The sequence below is a fragment of the Eschrichtius robustus genome, chromosome 13 (assembly GCF_028021215.1).
Source record: "Eschrichtius robustus isolate mEscRob2 chromosome 13, mEscRob2.pri, whole genome shotgun sequence".
Taxonomy (NCBI): Eukaryota; Metazoa; Chordata; class Mammalia; order Artiodactyla; family Eschrichtiidae; genus Eschrichtius; species Eschrichtius robustus.
This window is the reverse complement of record NC_090836.1, coordinates 5,889,806-5,912,446: the sequence shown is the minus strand read 5'-3', so window position 1 is coordinate 5,912,446 and position 22,641 is coordinate 5,889,806. Positions and strand designations below refer to the sequence as shown.

At 49.0% G+C, this 22,641-nt stretch overlaps 1 protein-coding gene across 1 annotated transcript in view; it reads left to right on the top strand.

The window, feature by feature from the left end:
* Nucleotides 1-22,641, top strand: part of ANO2 (anoctamin 2) — a 335,850-nt gene that overhangs the window by 135,379 nt on the left and 177,830 nt on the right. Inside the window, exons 11-13 of the mRNA XM_068560881.1 lie at nt 9,690-9,824; nt 16,132-16,292; nt 21,249-21,331. Of these exons, the coding sequence (XP_068416982.1) occupies nt 9,690-9,824; nt 16,132-16,292; nt 21,249-21,331 (379 nt within the window). The remainder of the gene's footprint in view (nt 1-9,689; nt 9,825-16,131; nt 16,293-21,248; nt 21,332-22,641) is intronic.

Here is a 22,641-nt window from a genome sequence, read left to right as displayed (position 1 = left end):
CTTTTAAACTTTCTACTAGCTTTATACGTGGTTGATTTACTACTTTTATTGTATATTTGCCTTTATCAATAAGAGTTTTCCTTTTGTAATTTTTGTATTTCTAGTTGTGGCCTTTTCTTTTTTGCTTAGAGAAGTCCCTTTAACATTTCTTGTAAAGCTAGTTTGGCAGTGCTGAACTCTTTTAGCTTTTGCTTATCTGTAAAACTTTTGATACCTCCATCAAATCTGAATGAAAACCTGCTAAGCAAAGTGGTTTTGGTTTTAGGTTTTTCCCTTCATCACTTTAAATATATTGTGTCACTCCCTTCTGGCCTACAGAGTTTCTGCTGAAAAGTCAGCTGATAGCCTAATGGGAGTTCCTTGTAGCTTTTCCCTTGCTGCTTTTAATATTTTCTCTTTATCTTTGATTTTTGCCATTCTAATTACAATATGTCTTATTGTGGTCTTTGGGTTAATCCTGTTTGGGACTCCCTGTATTTCCTGGACCTGGATGTCTGTTTCCTTTCCCAGATTAGGGGAGCTTTCAGCTGTTGTGTCTTAAATATGTTCTCTGTCCCTTTCTCTTTTCTCCTCCTGGAACCCCTATAATATGAATGTTGGAACACTTCATGTTGTCCCAGAGGTCTCTTAAACTGTCCTCATTTCTTTATCTCCTTTTCTCTTTCCAGCCAGAGTGATTTTCATAAGTCTTTTTTCCAGTTCACTGACCCATTCCTTTGTATCTTCTAGTCTACTGTTGATTCCTTCTAATGTATTTTTCATTTCACTTATTGTGTTCTTTATGTCTGTTGGGTTCTTCTTTATATTGTCTAACTCTTTGTTAAAAACTTCTCTCACTCTGTTCATCCTGTCTTCTCCCAAGTTCTTTAAACATCTTTACAATCATTACTTTGTTCTTTTTATATGGTAGATTGATTATCTCCTCTTCACTTAGTTCTTCTTCTAGGGTTTTATCTTGTTCTTTCATTTGGAGTATACTTCTCTGTTGCCTCATTTTGCCTCATTTGCCATTTTATTTCTATGTATTTGGTAAGTTGGTTATGTTTCCCACCCTTGGAGAAGTGGCCTTTTGTAGGGGAGGTCCTGTGCGTCCCAGCGGTGCAATCCCCTCTGGTCACCAGAGATATATGCTCTAGGGGTGCCCCTTACGTGGGCTGTGTGGGTCCTTCTGTTGTGGTGGGCTGACTACTGTGGGTGGTCTGGTAGGCGTGACCCCCCCAGTCCAGTTGGCTGCCAGGCCATGCCTTGTATGGAAGCTGCTGGCTGCTGACGGGCAGGGCTCAGTCACAAGGTGGCTGGCAGCTGAGCCTGGGAGGGTCCTGGGTCTAGTGCTGGCCTGCTTGTGGGTGGGGATGTGTTCGGGGTGGGTCGGTTGTGGGGTTGGAGGCCCTGGATCTAGTGCTGACCTGCCAGTGGGTGTGGCTGGCTCTTAACACCCCAGAACTGGCCAACTTCAGGTTCTGGGGTGTCTTAAAGCTGGTTTTGGCCTGCTGGTGAGTGGGGCTGGATCCTGGGCTGGCTGGCTGAGGGGTTCAGGGTATCTTGGAGCTGATGTCAGCCTGCTGGTGGGTGGGGCCAGGGACCAAGGTGTTCCAGAGCTAGAGCTGGTCCTCTGGTGGTCAGAGCCAGGTCCGGAGGTCTCTAGCTACAGGGCCATGGGGGTCCCAGGGCTGATGTTGGCCCATTGGTGGGCAGGGCTTGTGAGCAGGGCTGGTTCCTGACACTTCAGGCTGTGGAGTCCAGAGTGTCCCAGAACTTGTGTTGGTCCCCTGATGGGTTTGGCCAGATCCCTGGGTGGCTGGCTTGAGGGGCCCAAGGTGCCAGTCTGCTGGTGAGTGGGCTGGGTCCCGATATGGTGGGCTTTAGGACTGCGGTGGTCCTGGGGCTGGTGGGTGAGGCCAGATTGGGGCTAGTGCTGGCCCACTGGTGGGTGGTACCAGGTCCTGGGGTCTCTGGCCGCAGAGCCCAGGGGTGCTGGAGCTGGTGTGGGCTAGCTGGTGTGCAGGACTGAAGCCCAGAGGGTCCCAAGGCTAGTGCCAGCTCACTGGTGGGCAGAACCAGGTCTTGGAGGCTCTGGCTGCAGAGCCCTGGGTGTCCTGGGGCTTGTGCTATGGCACTGGTGTGTGGGGCTGGGTCCTGGGACCCTTGTGGGGTAGGGCTAGGTCCTGGGGCAGGTGTAGTCTCAGGAGGTCTTAAGGCAGCCAGCCTGCTGGTGGGTGGGACTGTGTCCCTGTTCAGCTGGCTGCTTCGCTTGTCCTGAGGCGTCCCAGTACTGATGCCAGCAGGTTGGTGGGGAGGGCCAGGTCCTGGCACTAATAAGCTAGAAGGAGGCTTCCATAATGGCGCTCGCCAGTTCTAGTGTTCTCGTGATAGAAGGAGCTCCCAAGATTGGGACACTGCTGCCAGTGTCTCTGCCCCCAGGGTGAGCTCCAGTCACCTCCTGCCTCTCCGGGAGGCTCTCCAAGATCAGCAGGTGGGTCTGGCCCAGGCTCCTTTCAAATTACTGCTTCTGCTGTGGGGTCCTGGAGTGCGTGAGGTTTTGTGTGCATCCTTTAAGAGTGGAGTCTGTGTTTCCCACAGCCCTCTGGCTCTCCTGGAGGTAAGCCTTGGTGGCCTTCAAAGCCAAACATTCTGGGGGCTTGTCTTCCCAGGGCAGGACCCCCAGGCTGGGGAGCCTGATGTGGGGCTTGGACCCCTCACTCCTCGTGGAGAACCTCTGCAGTTGTCATTTTCCTCCTGTTTGTGGGTTGCCTACCTGGGGCGGGGGGGGTGGTGGATTGGACTATACGGGGTCTCGGCCCCTCCTGTCCGTGTCATTGTGGTTCCTTCTTTATATCTTTAGTTGCTGATGATCTTTTCTGCTAGATTCTGGTCTTTCTCATCAGTAGTTGCTCTGTGAATTGTTGTAATTTTGGTGTGCTCCTGGGAGGAGGTGAACTCAGGGTCTTCCTACCCTGTCATCTTGGCCATGTCCTCTGAGAGTCTATCTCTCAATAAACGAAAAGCCAATTGGGTATAATTGGATATAGTAGCTCCCCCTCCTTTATCATTGATTTTGGTAATGAGAATATCTTTATATATCATATAATAATTTTGATCAGTTGTATAAAATATATGGATCTGTGTGAATATCACGTAGAGGCATATGTACTGAATTCTTTCTTGCCATTTTTAGGCTCTGCATTAACACGTTATATTTCACCATCAGTGTTCCTTATGTTTCCATCTTTATTTGAAGATTGGTTGTGGGTAAAGAATAAACAATATTTAAGAATGAAAATGAAAACAATGTAAAATGGCTAAAACCACTAGGTGATAAATGGCTGGGGGACTAGGTGTGAGCATGTGCCTCTAATCACCATGTGATGTGTTCTTGGAAGCTCTCACGCTGCTCACTAATAAACAGAAAATGTCTAAATAATTATTTTATGTATTGCTTTTTTACAAATGGAAATTGGAACAGATGCCATCACTGCCTTTTTTTTGATGTGAATGAGCTTCTGGATGTCATAGGGTTTTGTAAACCAGTGAGAGGAGAATTCCACTTTAGTTGATCCTTAGGGTCCCTTTCAGTATTTTATTAAAATCCTAGAAAATAAATCATAATACTTTGTAAACTGGGAGGCTCAAGTCTGCATTGTCCTCTACTGTGTTACCCAAGAGTTACACATCAGGGGTAAAGTGTAGGCTTGAAATCAGGCCGCTCTGAGTTGGAGTCTGGATTCTTCTCTCGTTAGCTGTGCGACTTTACACAAGTTTCTCAATTTCTCTGAGCTGTGCTCAGCTTACGCAAAGAAGAAGGACAGGCCCAGTAACCACCTAATAGGGTTATTGTCAGGACTTAGCATCCATTAAACAAATGCTTATGAAGCTACTGCTATGTGCCAGGCACATTCTAGGGACTAAGGGAACAATGGTGAGCAGGACAGAAAAAGTCTGCCCTCATGAAGCTTACATTCTAGCAGTGGAGATGGATTAAAAACACAAATTTAGAAAAAATGTTAGCGTTAAGTGTTACGAATAAAAATGAAGCAAGAGGAGAGGTTAGGCGCCCTTTGGGATGGGGTGAACCCAGGAGGCCTTTCTGAGGAGGCGACGCTGGAGCAGAAACTGAGGAAGTGAGGACATGAATGTGAAAGTGTGAGGACGGGGTTCCAGGCAGAGGGCACAGCCGCAGCAAAGGCCCTGAGGTGCAAGCAGCTGGGGTGTGTTTGAGCGACGGTAAGGATCCATGAGCTGGAGCCAAGCCACAGAGGGGGAGAGCAGGAGAAAGCGAAGCAGGATTTGTTTCAAGGCGGTCAGAGGTCTGGTGCCAGAACAAATAGGACCTTGTAGGTCATGAAAACAATTTTGCGTTTCATTGTACATGTGATATAAAGTCCTAAAACCATCTCAAGAAGAGGAATGCACAAATCAGACAGATTTCTAAAAGGATTCTTCCGGCTTCTGTGTAGCAAAGAGATTTCAGGGGCACGGGTGGAAGTGACCCGGGTGAGGGATGACAGCGGTTGGTCCAGGGTGTGAGTGATGGAGATGGGGAGGCATGGTTGGATTTGGTGCATTTTTGAAAGTAGCGTCTATAGGATTGGATGTGGATTGTGATAAACAGATTCAACAACGATTACTTCCGTGTCTTTGTCCGGAGCACCGGGATTGGGGTTCTGCACACTTAAATTCGGAAGATGGGGGAGGGCAATTTAAGTGTGTCAGGGGTGGCAGAGAAACCCAGGGTTCCACCTTGGCATCGTTGACCTCGAGACTCCTATTAGCCATCCATTGGGAAATGCCAAGTAGGCTGGTGGAATCGTGAGATTGGAAACCAACAACGTGGAAAAACACAAATACTTTGCTTTTCCCTGGTTCCATCCCATGAACTGGAGATATATCTCCTAACTGGGAAATGAGCTTTTCTTGACTCTTTTAGGGTCATTGGGAATCTACAGCCATTGCTGTTAACTCTTATCTTATAAGATGTTCTTCTTTGCGGTGTGGTGTGGTAGTTAAGAGCGGGGGCTTTTGGACTTTAACAGATGAGAGTTTTTGGATTGTCTGCAACCTAATGGCTTCACCAAGGTATTCCATCTTTACGTTTGCATTTGCTCATTTATTAGATGGGGCTATAATGCCTGTTTCTAGGACTGCCATGTAGGCTTGTGAATTTCGTGCCTTGCCCATGGGTCTGGTTGAGGGGGCTTGTGGAGCCTGAGGGGGCTGAGGGGGCTTGTGGAGCCTGAAATCCCGACCACGCTCTGCTCCCCAAGCCTCATACCTCTATGTAGGGCCGTGCATTCCCGGAGGAAGGAACCTTTTCATTCATCCAAGGACTCCATTTGCTTGCCAAGCCCTGTATCCTTTCACAGGATTCTTGTGAGGATCATTAGAGATAATGCACGCAAAGCGTTAGGCAGAGCCCCTGGGGCGAAGCTATTTCATTTTATTTTGGGATGGGGAGGCATGGCTGCCAGCCACCCACTGAAGGAAATACACGAAGCGGTAGAAAGACTCGGGTCAGAACATGCCTTTAGTGTTTCTCCTGGATTCTGAAGACGATCCTGCCGAGGCTTTGGTTTCTGGAAGCTTGATTTCTTCCTGCCTCGTTTCTCTTGCTTTAACTTACTTTCTCAGCTTTGACTTCTCGTCTGCCTGGCTTTTCCACCTGCCACTTGCACCTCCCTTCTCTGGTTGCCCCTGGACCGGATGCCCCGCACATCTGGCCCCTGGCCCTCTTGGGTCTTTGGTCCTGTTCGCCCCTCTGAACACATCTGCTACGTGCAGGGCCTGGGATGGACCACGTCAGCCCTGCCGATTCTGGCTCCTGGTCCTGGTCCTGCATCCCATCAGCCTGGCCCCGCAGATCCTCTTGCTTCGTAGCCTGTTCTTTATTTGGAAGCCTTTTAAACGAGGGGACTTGGCAGGGGAGAGGGAGGCACTTGACAGAAGTCTCACAGGAGAGTGTTAAAGACTTAGGGTGCTCTGATTCCCAGGAGTACTTTTTTCCCTCTGGAACTTCGGAGCAGCTCCCATCCCGTTCGCTGGCGTCTGTGTTTCCTAATGTTAGGACTCGAGCTAAGCCTGATTTTCACAGCCCTGCCAGCCTGAGCCCAGCCCCTTTTCATTGTACTTTCTGAATTTGCCCCATATTAGCAAAATTTTCTTTCCAGAAGGGGGCCTTCTCTTGGCCTCCCTGGGACGGCTAAGAACTCAGAGTCTCCTGGCCTCTGATGGTTGATCAGAGGAGCCAGCGGCTGTGTCTGCTGGCTTGTGCCCCGCAGACGCAGACGCAGCCCGGTTCCTGCTGTCAGCTCTGTCAGAGGGGTGACAATCCAGCTGTTCTTCCCAACCACACACAGGGCTGGGTTCGGGCCCTGGATTGTCAGGCCGATGATGAGAAGGCAGACTTTGGGAGGCAGGTTGAGTGAGAGTCCTGGGGAACCTGCCATCCTGTGACTGCGGCGTGGGGATCCTTTCTCACGGGCACGTCTGTACTCACTGCACAGAAGGACCATGTGCTGCAGCTCCTGGGATGGTGGGTCCTAGGGAAAGAAACTGATCAACACCATTCTTTAGCAAATATATCTGCCCCCCCCCAGAGTGTGGAAATTCCTTTGACATAGATTCTCTTCTTGGGTTTCTTTTCCAGCAGCCTTTCTGCCACCCCCTCTCCCCGCCCCGGGGCAGGTAAGGGGGAGGCACATACTCTCTAGGAATGGGGTGGGAGTGGGGCTGGAGGGGATAAGACACGGGGGAAGTCCCATCACCCAGGAAGGGAAAATACGCTTTTCCAATGAGGGGAGGTTGTTATAAGGAGAGAAGAACAAGCGCACAGAAGGGGAGGAGTCAAGAGGTCATTATTCTGGCCCCTCCCTATGTTGGGGTCAGGCACTCCGGATTAGGAGCGGGAGTAGAGGCGAGAGGAGTGGAGACACTTAGATACTCGGGGTGAATCCCAGTGTTCAGCGTTTCCACCTCATCTTAGGGTGCAGCCTTAGGAAACAGGTCCTATAGAGAAGCCCAGAGCCCAGCCTCACGCCAGCGCAGCCTGGTGCTGCCCGGGGTAGCTGACTGGGAACAGCCGAGGGAAGCGTCTGGGTACGTGGGCCTGAAATAGCGCCCCCTACAGCCCACAGCCCGCAAATAGGGCCTGGAGGGTCCAGAGGTTCTCATGGCCCGGCAGACCTGAGGAGGCGCAGGGGCTGGGACCAGGAAGAGGCAGCTCGAGCCGTAGGTGTCTGCTGGATGCCCCCGTAGGACCCTGCTGGCCTGGGGGCCCACCCAGCCCGGCTCAGCTCTGAGCAGCAGAGACCAGCACGGGGCTCCAAGGTCGAGCCCAGGACATTCCGGGGGACAGCCTTCCCCGGAAGCTGCCTCCCTGCCCCCATGGTAAGGATGCACACACGTCCTCCTCGCCTAGATGCTGCCTTATAAAGGGGCTGGTGGGGGAGACTCATTGTGCTGGAAGAGACCGTTCTCATGGGAGCTTGGACCTTGAATTGAGTGAATATTTAAGCCAGAGACTTTTAAAAAACCTGAAAAGACCCAGTCACCTTGAACCGTTTTGCACGTCTGAATCCAGCCTTAATCCTAACACTAATTTTTTTTTTTTTTTTTTTTAAGGAACAAACCATCTTTTTTTTTTTTTAATTAATTTATTTATTTTTGGCTGTGTTGGGTCTTCGTTTCTGTGTGAGGGCTTTCTCTAGTTGCGGCGAGCGGGGGCCACTCCTCATCGCGGTGCGCGGGCCTCTCACTATCGCGGCCTCTCTTGCTGCGGAGCACAGGCTCCAGACGCGCAGGCTCAGTAGTTGTGGCTCACGGGCCTAGTCGCTCCGCGGCATGTGGGATCTTCCCAGACCAGGGCTCAAACCCGTGTCCCCTGCATTGGCAGGCAGATTCTCAACCACTGCGCCACCAGGGAAGCCCTTCCTCACTCACTTTTATGGTGACTGCCTTTCCTTCCCATGCTCTGCCAAACACGAAACTGCCGTGTGTCCCATCTTGCCTTGGAGGAGCTTGTCATTTTTAAAAAAATTCAGCTCACCTGGTTACCTTGCAACGTCCACTCCCTGATGGGCTCACGAAAAGTTTTGATTTAACAGAGTTTTGTTGTTAGGGTGGAAGCTACATTTCCTGGCAGTGTCTTCATCCTAAATGGAAGCAGCGTTCTGGTGGTGGATACATAGATTTTATTTGTTCCCCTTATTCTCTAGTCCTTCCATCAACGGGTGGGCTGGGTTCCCATTTCCCTCCTGTGGTTTGTATCAGAGGCTCGTGAGAAATAGAATATACGTCTCCTCTGTGGGTTGTATTTTTCTCATCAGGCATCCATAATCAATATTCATGTAAGGGAAAAGGAAAACCCCTTTTTAGAGGCTTTATGTGGTCATTTACTAACTTTATGAAGTGGGGAACAAAAAGGTATGGGTTAGTACCTTTTCTTTTTAAAAGAAATCATGTTTTATTATAAAAGTAATTCATGAACAAAATAGAGAGTTAAAAAATGCAGAAGGGCTTCCCTGGTGGCGCAGTGGTTGGGAATCTGCCTGTCAATGCAGGGGACACGGGTTCAAGCCCTGGTCTGGGAAGATCCCACATGCCGCGGAGCAACTGGGCCCGTGAGCCACAACTACTGAGCCTGCGCGTCTGGAGCCTGTGCTTCGCAACAAGAGAGGCCGCGATAGTGAGAGGCCCGCGCACCGCGATGAAGAGTGGTCCCCACTTGCCGCAACTGGAGAAAGCCCTCGCACAGAAACGAAGACCCAGCATAGCAATCAATCAATCAATCAGTCTTTAAAAAAAAAAAATGCAGAAAGATAAAAAAAAAATAAAGAAATAAAATCCACCCATAATCCCATCAGCCAAAGAAACCATGACTCATATTTTATCGAATTTCTCCCTGTCATTTTTCTATGAGTGTATCTATGTTGGTTTGTATATATCAGTATACATGCCCCCAAATTTGTGTGTTTTGTTTAAATAAGCTAGTTTCAAAAAGGTGTGTTTTTCTGTGGGTTGAGTACTATGGCACTCATGAAATGCCGATATGTTATTCCTGTTTGTCTGGTAAAGATGCCACAATGTATGGCATTTTTTTCAGTTTACTGTTAGGGCTGGATTCCTTCTTGCAGCTACTTTACACGAACAGCCAGGACAGGTGTGTATATGTGATTCTAATGGAATGTGATTCATTTCAGAAAAGACCAGTTGTTGATTCCTTGTGCTGAGGTCCCCTCTTCCCCATGTAACTTTTGTCCCTTTCCATTTTTTTCAACCCATCCTCAGGTTTTTTTTTTTTTTTTTTTTTATCTTTTTTTTTTTTTTTTTTTTTAGATTGATTGATTGATTGATTGATTGCTATGTTGGGTCTTCATTTCTGTGCTAGGGCTTTCTCTAGTTGCGGCAAGCGGGGGCCACTCTTCATCATGATGCGCGGGCCTCTCACTATTGTGGCCTCTCTTGTTGCGGAGCACAGGCTCCAGACGCGCAGGCTCAGTAGTTGTGGCTCACGGGCCTAGCTGCTCCGCGGCATGTGGGATCTTCCCAGACCAGGGCTCGAACCCGTGTCCCCTGCATTAGCAGGCAGATTCTCAACCACTGCACCACCAGGGAAGCCCCATCCTCAGGTTTAGAGCAAACAGAAAGAAGGAAACTCTATGATCGTCTCAGTATGTTTTATTTTCTCCCTTTTCCAGAAAGTATTTTGGAGAAAAAATTGGACTGTACTTTGCCTGGCTGGGATTATATACATCCTTCCTCATCCCGTCATCCGTCATCGGGGTCATCGTGTTTCTTTATGGATGTGCAACGATTGAAGAAGATATTCCCAGGTGAGTTGGTTTTAACGGAAAAGGCTCAGTTCCCACGTGTCAGTCGTTTGGAGTTTCACCCCAGTTGCAAGTACATTGTACATTTCAGACGCCTCCTTCCAAAGCCTCACCCTCTGTCCTTCTTCCCGCTTTCCTTACCACACAGCAGGTCACTTGTCACTTCCCTCTTGAGAGGTCTGGGAGCAACAGATTCTGGGAACAGCTCAGAGCCACGCTGGGTGTGGCCACTTCCTTTCCTGGTCAAGCTCTTCTCCAGGACCAGGGTCTGATTGGGCAGGGTCTGACAACTGATGAAAAAGAAATCATGCCTGAGAAAAGCTTTTTTTCCCCTCAATTTCATGACTTTTTCCCTTTGGTTTCCCAGATGACCCAAGGCAGGAAGTGTTGAGTGGTATTGGATAGAGATGGCATCTATGTGGTCAAACGCTGCTGGGATAAAATGCTGTGAGGCTGTCTGCAGAAGCAGGCAGCTCTGGAGCTGAGGAAGCCTCAGCTCTGGCTCAGGATGTCAGAGACTGCAGGAGGTGACAGGCCCCGTAGCGGGGCTCTTGGGGATCCAAGACATGGAACAAAGGCTGATCCTGGTGGAGAAGAGAGATCCTACAAAGAAAATAGGGACTTAAAAAGAGCATCCTTTAGGACTGAATGTGTTACATAGTAGCTATGTGACTGGGTACCTCACTCCCTGACTCTTGGTTTCCTTGGCTGTGAAATGGTCATAATAACACCTACTTCATGGTGGTGTTGTGAGGACTAAAGTAGACAGCGTCTGGCACACAGCAAAGTATTAATAAATTATTGTTGAATGAATCAACATATGTGGAAATAGAGTTTGAGACACTTAGCCAATATTTAGATTTTAAATCTCTTGCCATCTCCAGAACTGGCTTTGCAAACTGAAGCATTCTTTATGCATTTTACTTTTTTTTTTTTTTTTTGGCCATGCCTCGAGCCACGCGGGATCTTAGTTCCCCGACCAGGGACCGAACCTGGGCCACCTGCAGTGGAAGCGGGGAGTCTTAACCACTGGACTGCCAGGGAATTCCCTTATTTGTGTATTTTAATACTCTTTCAGTTGCAAGTGATAGAAATGCATATGTACTAATGTACTAATGTACTAACTAATGTACACAAAAAAAGGGAATTTATCCTCAGGGTTTCGGGGGGGCCCTCAGGGGACCCAGTGGCAGGCACGTAGCTAGCCCAAGGGACTATGGAAATAGCGACTCCTTCTGTTTACGGCCTGTCTCTGATTCTTTCTAGTATTTATTTGTTTCAGGGCAGAGTTTCTCCATTGGATGTAAACACTACTGCTTGTAGCTCATGGGTGTCATACCTTAGAGCTTTATACTCGATTGGTCCCAAGTGAAAAAGTCCTGTTGACTCCTTTTGGCTTAGGTAGAGGCTCTGGGTCAGCCAGTCGTGGCTTTGGGGCAGGATGACACTGTGCCAGCAGGGATGCTCTCTCAGTAGCCCGGGGGATGGGGACACTGGGCAGCCTGCGGGTGTCCTCGACAGTTGGGGGTAGGGATGGGGGAAGTCGGGGCCACCCTGAAGAAATGGGCAAGAGCTGTGCTCTTTGAGGAAAGCGTATCCACCGGTGGCAGGAACCAGGCGATCTTCCATTATGTCACTCTATAGAAAAGCTCTTGCAAGTTAGGGACACTAGAGATGGCCGTGTCAGTAGTTAGAATAAAGCTCAATACCTTGGTATGAGAGACAAGGGTTTGGATATGTTTGTGTATAAAAACTCTGGTGTCATCCGTTCAGGGTTCGGGACTGGCATTCTGGGACCTTTGTCACAAGAGCTATGTTTTCCGGGCTCTGCCTTCTGCAGCATGAGGGAAGAACGAATACTTAGCAAATTCCTGGTCTTAGTTGTACCAGGCATGGTGCTAGGTGGTTTCTGTGTGCTGTTTCTTTGATCCTGTAGAGATCAGTGTTGTCAACAGTAGGTATTCTCACCTCAGAGAGATGGAGACATGGATGCTACCTGAGGTCACTTGTCCAACTTCAGCAATGAATAATTGTCAGGGTGGGATTTGAGTTCCACCTGCTCCAAGGTCTTTGCTTTTTCCAGTAAGCGGTGCAGTCTTCCTGAGGGCTCTTACCCTCCTCTGCAGCCCAGGTGCTCCAACTGGCCCCACCTGGTTCAGTCTCAGAAAAAACGGCTCAGCTGCCCAGTTGTGATCCCTGGGGAGCCGGGCCTCAGGTTGATCCCAGCTGAGGACTCCATACCATGCACCTCGAACCAACTCAGCGCGGCGGGTAGGGCATCTGTGTGCTGGTTTACATCAGGACTTAGAACTTGTGCCCTGGTTCTCCACACAGGAATGCATGTGACAGTGACCACTGAGGCTGGAAATGACCATGGTCTACACAAGCTGCAAAGTCATTTATCTGTGCACATGCATGGACACTCATATATGTGCAGCTTTAGATGCTTGTAAAATGTGATCATTATCATTGCAGACATCCTGGACTGTGTGACGTTTTACAAACTGTGGATAGCAGCCCATTAATGGATTATAGAATCAATTTAATCGTTACCTTTTAAATGAACTAGAATAAGGTAGGACAGAGTAGAATGAAATATAATATTAGTAGTCATCACGAGAAGGAAGTATCAGAATTGTTTCATGACTGTTAATTTAGTGATACAAGTGTTTTTGTAGGGAGTGGGTACGTGTATACTCGCATACTGGAATCCGTGGTAAATTATTTTTAAACTGTTTTTTAACTTTCTATAACAAAAAAGTTTGAAATTGGCTGTTACAAAATTTGAAATTTTGGTTGCCAGTTTTTCAGAGTCGGGTGTGGCAAATCAGGAAGGTGTAAATAGAAAAACTTAAGCATACTATGAAGAAGTTTTTGAGAACTGCTCCTTAATCATAATTGTGTGTCTATCAAAAGTCCAAGCTCTACACCTGACGAAAACTCACAAACTACCAATCCTCATCAACAGAGGAATAGCCTCGAAGTCCCAATACTGAATCCAAACGAATTCGTACTCTTCTGGGGTCTGTGTCTATCAGCCACTCCTAAGCATGATTAAAAACTTGCACTCTTCCTGGGATTATTTTAAAGGTTTCTAATTTTGGCATTAAGCCTGGAATTTAGTATCTGTGTATCACTTTAAAAAATGCTTTATTTTGAAAACAATGTAGATTCACAGGAGGTGGTAAAGATAGTGCAGAGGGCCCAGGGTACCCTTCATCCAGTTTCCGCCAGTGATTATGTCTTACATAACTACAGTACAGTATCAAAACCAGAAAATTTACATCATGTGGAACTTTAAATGGTACCTTTTATCGCCAAGAACTTTGTTATGTGAGACACAAGCGTCACTTGTAAATAATAATTCCATATGTGGACGATACATCTGTAGAACCTTCCTTGACTTAGCAAGGGGTTGTTTGCATTTGTTCTCCGTTTGCTTACACACATAGGAAAGACTGGAGCATTTTTTTAAAGCTGATTAATCTAAACCGTATTTTCAAAAATTGGTTAGTTTAGATCTGAGACCTTAATAGCAGATGTTCTGTCTGAACTTCCTGAATATTTGCCTCCCTTTGTGGCTAGTACAGCCCTGTGTCACCTGACCTGTGAGCAGTGGGTCACTCATTGAGAACACCACCCACTCTGGGCTCTTGGTTCACCTGATGGTCAGCCCATTAATCAACCTTCTTCTGCTTCGTAGAGAAAATGATAGATTGAAGAAGTACACCATTGCGTTTATAGCCACTGCTACTTCGAGCTAGGAATCTGTGGTTAATGCAGCTAGTGAATGACCCAGACCTGACTTCACTTCTAGGGGAGCTTGCCCCATCTTTCAGCTTGTCTAGAGGCAGCCTCTTTCAGAGACTACAAAGTCCTTTTAATGTCATCCTAAGGCAGAATTTCTCCAGAATTCTGTTCAAGTTGCTTGCATCAAAAACCCCAAAAGATGAAACAAAAAACCCCAACCCAATACACACAGAGCATTCTGACTTCAAACTTACAAGAGGTGAGGAGTATCCATGTACCATGGCTGCCATTTTGTACAAATGATTGGCAGTTGACTGCATTCTAATTTTAAAACCAATAATGTACACAGCCCTTAAGTTTCAGAGTGCGCCAAGCTGGTGGCTAGTACTGTTTTACTCCTGACCTTTTAGCAGTGGCTAGTTTTGACTGAGATTAGGTGTTCTAGGATCCCCGCCCCCCCCTTCTATGTGTAAAAAAAAAAAAAAACCCTCCGCAGCAAAGATATGAGAAGAACTCACGTCTTCTCAGAAATGGCTTAGAAGCAAAGCTCTTTACTAGACTTTGTGCAGGCCCACGGTTTTCCACGTGAGTCTGTTTTCTAAGAGGTACTCTCCTCTCCCAAAGCAGCAACTCCTCCACCAGGCAGCCAACATGTGTCTGACCCAGAAGACTTAAAATAAACCTTACTCTCCGGTTACCAACAAGCGCATGCCCAGGTGAAGCTAGCACGGCTGAATTTACTATTAAGAAATTACTATCCAATGTTGTCGATGTGAGCGAGTCGCCGCTGTTGACACTTGCCAATGGAGAGCTTAGCGGCAAGTCCGTGGAGGAACTGGGATTTATCCTGGGAGACCTAGAGTTTCCATTCTCTCACACAGAAGGCCTTCCCTGCCGTGGCTCATTAAAAACAAGCCTGAAAGCTGGGACTTGACAGACAGTGACAGCCCTCGGTGAAACCTTTCGACTGCTTAGCGATGGGGAGCTAGACGCAGGCATCCTGCCAACTTCTGGGTTTCATCTAATCCCGGGCTTCAGCGCCCAGGTACCAGCTCCCTCCGCCGGCAGCGGCCTCCGACTGTACCGTGCTCGGTAGCGCCCTCTGCTGCCTGTTTCCGGAGGAAACCCAGCTGTGGTTTCAGCCTGGGATCCCCTGCGGCCCCATCACTGTGGCTCCAGCTGCTCTGTGAGAACAGCCAGTGCTTCGTTTTCATGAAATTGCCAGTTCTCCACCCTTTTCCCCAAAACCATGAGCTTAGCCATTTACCCATCCCCCAGGGGGAATATTACACACCAGAGTGATGAGTTCATTCATTTTCCTACGAGAATGTAGTGTGGAGGGTTACTGGGGAAGCCAGTTAGGGCCGAGAATACTTCGGTTCTTATTTGCAAGCACTCTGATGAGCCTAAATGTATTGGGTCCAGCTAATCACCTAACGAATGAATGGAATTTCAAATATATTCATGAGTCCTGTAATAGAAATACACTGAAAATAGGTGAGAATATAGGTGATGGTTATTTGACTAGTTCTTCGTTCTCCAAGTATCTTGGAATCTAGACTTTGGAAGAATTTACCTTATTCTTCTGGCCTCCCTCATCCCATTTCATGGTTATGATAATTCTTTTTTTTTTCTTTTTGCTTTAAAAAAAATTTTTTTTTTATTTTTTAGAATTTTTATTGGAGTATAGTTGCTTTACAATGTTGTGTTAGTTCCTGCTGTACAGCAAAATGAATCAGTTATATGTATACATATATCCCCTCTTTTTTGGATTTCCTTCCCATTTAGGTCACCACAGAGCACTGAGTAGAGTTCCCTGTGCTATACAACAGGTTCTCATTAGTTATCTATTTTATACATAGTATCAATAGTGTATATATGTCAATCCTAATCCCCCAATTCATCCCACCCGCCCTTTCCCCCTTGGTATGCATATATTTGTTCTCTAGGTCTGTGATAATTCTTATTAAGTTGAGGTTACCAATCCCCTTTCTACAGACGGTCACATGGCTGATGCACTTAGAAATGGGCTTCCAGCCACCTGACTCCATTCTTTTTCACATGGCTTCTCCTTCCAGAGGAAGGAATTGTGTGGGTTCAGCTGCACACTCGTGTTTGTTCCTCTGTGTGACCAGCCTTATTCACTGATGAGACAGCCCATGCTTGAATGAGGACAATGGAATCTAACCTCCGATGGGTGATTTATTCACAATTGTTGATGCGCCCCACCAGCCCCGTAGACTCAGCACATCTTGAATGGACTTTATGTGGCATTGTCCAATGAACAGCATCTCTGATAGATGGTCACTAACTTTCTGTTGGGCCACTTATAGTGACAGGGGGCTCCATACCTCCAAAGGTAGCCCATTCATTTTTTAAGACAAGATATAAGAATAACACTTCCGAAGGGAAGAATCCAATTCCAGCTCTCTAACACACCTCGCTGTTGGAGTTGATAAGCTCAGCCAGGGATTCGGAAGTGGGAGCTGTTCTGGGGGTGATGGGCTTGGGAAGGGTCCTGCTGGAGCCCCCCTGACCCAGCAGCCTCTGTCTTCTGCAGCAAAGAGATGTGTGACCAACAGAATGCCTTCACCATGTGTCCCCTGTGTGACAAGTCCTGTGACTACTGGAACCTCAGCTCAGCCTGTGGAACGGCGCAGGCCAGCCACCTGTTTGACAACCCTGCCACTGTCGTCTTCTCCATCTTCATGGCTCTGTGGAGTAAGTTGTCACCATGAGACTTGCTACTATAGGCGGGTACCTTTAAATGGGTACAGTGACCAAGCTCTAAAGCCCATATCCTTCGGTTTACTTCCTTAGTATTTGGTCCTTATATCTTAAGAAGCATTTTAGGGACAATAGATTTTTCTCCTTTACTCATACACGTGAATAGAACTAAGAATATCCTCCGTGGCTTTATATGTATATTTTTTAAAGAGATAGAGTAATGGGAATCTGGTATTAATCTCATGTAGGATTTATTCGGAGATTGAACCCATGCGTGCTTTGGAAACCCCTAACACACTCAGAGGCACCTCCAGGTGCATCTCCTAAGACATGGGAAGTCCTAGATGTCATTTGGTGTCACACTCAGAGTGGTGGGGTGACTGCCACAGTCACGGAGTTAGCTGGGAGTAAAGGTGGGCCCAGACCTGGTCTCTTGCCTCCACACTCAGTGCAATTCCCGGGACAAGGCGAGTGTAGACTGCAGAGATTTTACTTAATGCCAGAGGGATGTTTTCAATATTCCCACCAAAGGGATCTATGAAGGAAGGAACAAATAGTTCCTTCATTTTCCTCCTCCTCCCTTCCCCCCAGAGTCCTGGGGTAATAAACTTTCTCTGGGCCACAGCTATCTGACTATAAGCACATGCATGCACACGTGTACACACACACACTTCTATTCTTACAAACTGGGATAACCTGGAATAACCACCCCGTGGTCACTGAACATTTCTAAGAAGACACACCCACGGGCATTAAGGAAGGGACCAAGGGGATACGTTGCAGCCCGTTGGGAGTAGCAGCCTGCCTTTCACTCATCTATCCAGTGCGGGCCCTCATCTCTCCCATCGGATGACAGACCGGCAGGGCCACTGTCCTGCTGCAGAAGCTGCCGGGTTTATCCCTGATTCCAGGGGGCCTGGAGGACACACCAGGACGGGGCCGTGAGTCACACGTCCCGGGAGTGTGAGCAGGAGAGAGGCGAGGTCTGTTCTAGCACTGCTGCCAGAACTCGTCCCAGTGGCCTCTGTCCCCTGCGGGCACCTCTGCGTGGGTGGAGACGGAACCGAGCTGGAAAGATTCCCGCGAGACCAGGCCACCGAGGAAGGTGTCCAGCAGGGACTCTGTTCTCCCAGGGAGAATGACCACTGCCCAGGAGTGTGGGCAGTGTCAGCCCACAAAACAGGGGCAGGGAGTCGGAGGACATGGCACTTGTGGCCGTGTAGCTCTGGAACTGTTCACAGGAAGGGTCAGGAGAACAAACTGAAGTTGCAGCTTGTGGCCTAGGCGGTGCCAGGCGGCTCTGTGCCTGCTTCTCCAAAGGCGGCGTCTTGTAATCACCCCAAATCCATTTGAACTGATTGGAGCGCAAAATACACACTCATGCTTTGATAGGCTGCACCCCTCATTCCCATGAATCTGTCTGGCAGATATTACTGTGATTGAGCAGCTGAAGCTTACTAACTCTGGTCCACAATCCCTCAAGACCTCTCCTGGGATGCGTGATTCCTTGTCGTGGGGAAACTTGGTTTTCAGCTGTACCTTCCCCGTTTCAAACCCCAGCAACTGCCCCTTTTCTCTCCTCGATGGATGGATACCTTCCACCCCTTCTGAGGTCCGAGACCGTTTCACCACCCCCCAGCTCCCCTCTCTTCCTCTCACATAGCAGCAGTGCAGGGAAAGCAAATGCGGTGGGATTGTGTCAGCGCTTCCTGGCTTAGGGTTTGGTTTTGTTATTTTAACAGCCTTGCTGTGTGTTTTATGCGATTGTGTATTTGGTTACAGCAGCCAATAGCCTCTAGGCATGGCTGCCTACAAATTACAATTAAAAATAATAGTAATGCCTCTCAGTACATGATTACTATGATCAGTGGTACTGTGCTGGGTGGGCCTGGGCCAGGGCCCAAGCCTGCCAGGAAGAAGGCGTGATTCTCCACGGAGAGAGAGCAATGGGGCTGCTGGTGGGGCGGGAACAGGGGTCCCTGAGACGGGTCAGCAGGACCCGGGACCAGTGGAGCAGTCAGGCCCAGCTCCTCCGGACTTCTGGCTTCAGACTCCAGGGAACTTTGGAAAGAGGGTGAAGCCCTATTGAAAAGTAGGGAAGGGAGAAGTAAAGGGACGAGGTTAAGGGCAGTGACTTCAGGGTCAGGCAGTCCTAACGGTGGGTCCCAGTCCCGCCCTGGGCCAGCCAGCGTGGCCGGCCCCGTGTCACTGACGTCAGCCCTCGTAGCCGAGGTGCTGAGCAGCCTGGGACGGGCTCAACCTTGGAGCTTCCCGGTCCTCGTCTCTCAAGCGGGTGCAGTAATACCTGCACCCCAGTGTTCTCGTGACCGTCAGTGGGGCGAGTGTGCAAAGCCCTCCGAGTGGTTCCTGGCCGTGATTCCCACCGGGAGCTGTGAGCTGCTCTCCGTCGTCACGACGGTCCTCCGTGTCCCCGTGACTCCCCCTCGGTGACTCTGTTGCCCCGTCCTCTGTTCCCAGTGTGACTTCTCCTTCACGGAGACCTCGGTCTGTGTGCAGAGCCCTCCTCGGCACTGAGGACAGCGCAGGAAAACGAGGGGCGCACTCCTTGTTCAGAGACCATCCCCAGGCCAAGGCCAGGGTCGGGAGGTGGGGCACCCACCCGACAAAGTCTCAGATCCCAGGGAGCAAAGATACAGATCCGTGTACCACGATGTAGCTAGTAGCCAGCATAGCGCCAAGTGAAACAAATGATAGCTTTAAGGAACCGTACGTTCAGCCAGCAGGTGGGTGTTTGTTTTGCTCAGCCCGGTGCTGTTCCCAGGTGAACAGAGGCAGGTACGAGCCGAAGAAGAGTTTGCGGTCCTGTTACCACGCTGCAGACCTGAGTGGCAGCCGACAGTCCAGTGCGGCAGGTAGTGGAGGGCGCCCAGGCTCTTACCAGGGGTGGTGTAGACAGGTAGGGGTGGCCTCGGGGACTGCCACGCCCCCTCCTCTTCCAGGGCACCAGGTCTCAGGGTGTTAGGAGTGCAGAGGAGCGGGCACCTGGGAGGCTGATCGTGTGGGCCTTGGTCAGGAACGGAGGAGGGCAGCACTGGAGCATAGCGGGGGAGAGGGGACAGTTTGCACAAGCTGGGGATGAAGAGGGCAGCGAGGTGATGCCCTCATCAGCAGTGCGGGTGTGAGGTGTGTGCTGACAAACGGCGGGAATAGATGTGGACAGATGGGCGGGGCCAGATACCCAAGGTCCCTGTATCCAGAGGGAAGAATCCAGACAGTAGGGACCCATTGAAAGTTTGGGGGTCTGTGTTGGGATCCTCTCTCTCCCTGCCCCTCTGCACTGCCCAGATGCCATTGCCCTTCAAGACTCAGCTCAGGGGGCTACCCTGGTGGCGCAGTGGTTGAGAATCCGCCTGCCAATGTAGGGGACACAGGTTCAAGCCGTGGTCTGGGAGGATCCCACATGCCGCAGAGCAACTAGGCCCGTGAGCCACAGCTACTGAGCCTGCGCGTCTGGAGCCTGTGCTCCGCAACGAGAGAGGCCGCGATAGTGAGAGGCCCACGCACTGCGATGAAGAGTGGCCCCCGCTTGCCACAACTAGAGAAAGCCCTCACACAGAAACGAAGACCCAACACAGCCAAAAATAAATAAATTAAAAAAAAAAAAAACAAAAAACTCAGCTCAGATGCTCTGGCAGCTGGCACCCTCTCTTCTGCATGCCCACAGCCTTTTATCTGCGTCATTCTTAAGGCCCTGATCACATTACACCTTGTACTGTAGTTATGTAAAATCTCTTCTCATAGACTAAACAACTTGAGAGCAAAATCCACATCGGATTTACCTAATCTTCCTCACGATGTCTAGAACATTGTTTTGTATATTGCAGGTACCTTAGGTCTAGTTTTTTTGTTTTTTGTTTTTTTTTTGGTTGGGAATTCATTCAAGCTTGCTCAAATAATAAAAGAGATTATAAGAAAGTAAGAAGCAAGCTCCTGGATGCAGGAAATTAAATATAGCCAGGCCCCTAGGCAACTGGAGCGGGAGAAGCAATCAGAAACCTCTCTCCTTCTCTCACGTGCTGCATGGTCTGTCCCATTTCTGCTTCTCTTTGTGTCTCTTAGTTTCAGTTTTCAAAAGACAGAATCCGATTGGCCCATGAGTGGGCTCTGGATCAGGTGTCCAATCCTGGCATAAGAAGCCATGGCTGTAGAGCAGAGGGGGCTGGTTCTTTCTGGAGCATGTTGGGCTGCCCTTCAAGGGCTGTGGTTGGAGAAGGCAGGCTAACCAATGTGTCGGGATGGTAGGCATTCAACGAGTATTTGCCAAACAAATGGAAGAATGAATGAATGGCACTTTGGGGAGATGAGTCTTCCAGCCGCATGTGGGCTGGGGGGCGGGGACACTGAGACCCTGGACTCAGGTAGAACTACTCGGAGATGTTACATAACCTCAGAATGAGGTGATTTGGGCCCAGAGAAAGGAAGTTGTGCTGGGGACAGAAAGATGGAGAAAAAAGTGAGAGTGATCAGGAAGGTGCAGGAAGAGGGAACGTATAGGGAAGACGAGGTTTGTCAAAAAAGACTACAAACCATCAAACCCTTCCATTCTTACTTCCTTTATCCTTCCGTTCTTCCTTCATTTATTGAGATCAGTGTTTACCCTTTTCTTATAACCTAGAAATAGGGAAAAGGGTGTGTGTGTGTGTGTGTGTGTGTGTGTGTGTGTGTGTGTGTGTGTGTGTGTGTGTGTGTGTGTGTGTGTGTGTGTGTGTGTGTGTGTGTGTGTGTGTGTGTGTGTCTCCCTTTAAATATATCTCTTGGGTTCTCCTGGATGTGGAGTATTTTGAGTTGTCCCAGCTAGAAGTTGGGGTTGGGGAAGGGAATCAATGCTTTAAAGAAAGTCCCTAAATTTGAAATTTATAAGTTTATCCTCCCTTGGTGAACCCTGAGGGTGCTCAAAATCAATAGAATTTTTTTCCTTTCTTTTTTAAGCTACCATGTTTCTCGAAAACTGGAAGAGATTACAGATGCGACTGGGCTACTTCTGGGATCTGACTGGCATAGAAGAGGAAGAAGTGAGTTCTCCTTGGGTCTTTGCTTTGCTTTGCCCCTGGAAATAGATTGTCTTGAGTGAAATAACCGCTTACATTTGCCATCATGGCAGTCAGTCACCTGCCGAGTCTCGCTGTGGCCCCCTTCCTAGCTTGGCTCCACGGGCCAAGCCAGGGTTGATAGGCACTGAGGCCAAGAGTTGAAATCCTCTCTCTTCTCTTGAGCTGAAAGACTTTGGACTTGATGGGTAGCCAGATGTCCTTGTGACCCTCTCTGGGAAAAAATGGCATGAGAAGCAAGCCTCGTGGTGACCTCGAGGTTTAACTCAACATTCTTCCACCTCCTGTCTTGTTGGTGCTCGAGAGCGTGAAGCCAGAGAATGTGACGCAGAGCACGGACGTGTCTGGATGCTTCTGTGAGCCTGCTGAGGGTCAGGGGGAGGCATGGGTGCTGGGTCTCAGTTGCCCTGATGCTTATGGAGGAAGAAAGAACCACTGATCCAGTACCCTGTCAGCCAGGAGAGCATGTGTGAAACAGGAGCATGAGCTAAGGGGAAAGGGTAGGTTCTTCCAGAGTCTAGTTGTATGGACAGATGATTTTAAAGGATGAAACAAATTGACCTTCCCTCGGGGCTCCTTTGAGAACTAGGGCTCCCTTTGATGTCGGCGAGTTGACGATGGCCAGTGTGGGCCCGGCTGCTCAGTTATCTTTTCCCACACGCTGCCATTGCCTGAACAGCGAACGTGACTATCGGATAGGGGCTCCCGATGCTGTGGGCAATGTCGATGAGATGCTGGGGACAGTGTCCAGAAGGACCAGGAGGTGCCCCCAGTTGCCTGAGTACCATGCGCATAGGCTGGCTGAGAGCATATGGCAGCTGCGCGGGGAGCAGACCTCTTCTGTATTCTCCCTCATTCACTGATGTGCCTCTCCTTGGACTCGGCACCTCTGGCGTTATGACCCTGATGCTTTGTGACCAAGCTAGTGAAATCCCCAGTTCAGTCCTGTTCTCAAGGCTGTGTGGCTCCCTTGTCTGTGATGTGACATCCTCTCCTCTCCTTAAAGCTCCAAGTCGTCAGCTTGCTCTTGAGCAGGTGGGCATTCCATGACCATGGATTGAGTTCACACATTCACTCCATCCCAGTCCTCTGTGTTAAGCGGATACCTGGAGGCTCACAGCATCACGGATTCCGTGGCAAAGGAGAGAATGTACATATGAATTCTGACTTCAGAGACGATACACGTTAGTTGGGAAGATAAGCAACGGAGAATAATAAAGGCAGTTGCATTTCTTGGGGAAAGATGGCCAAAGTAGTGCTTCCAATGGAAAGAG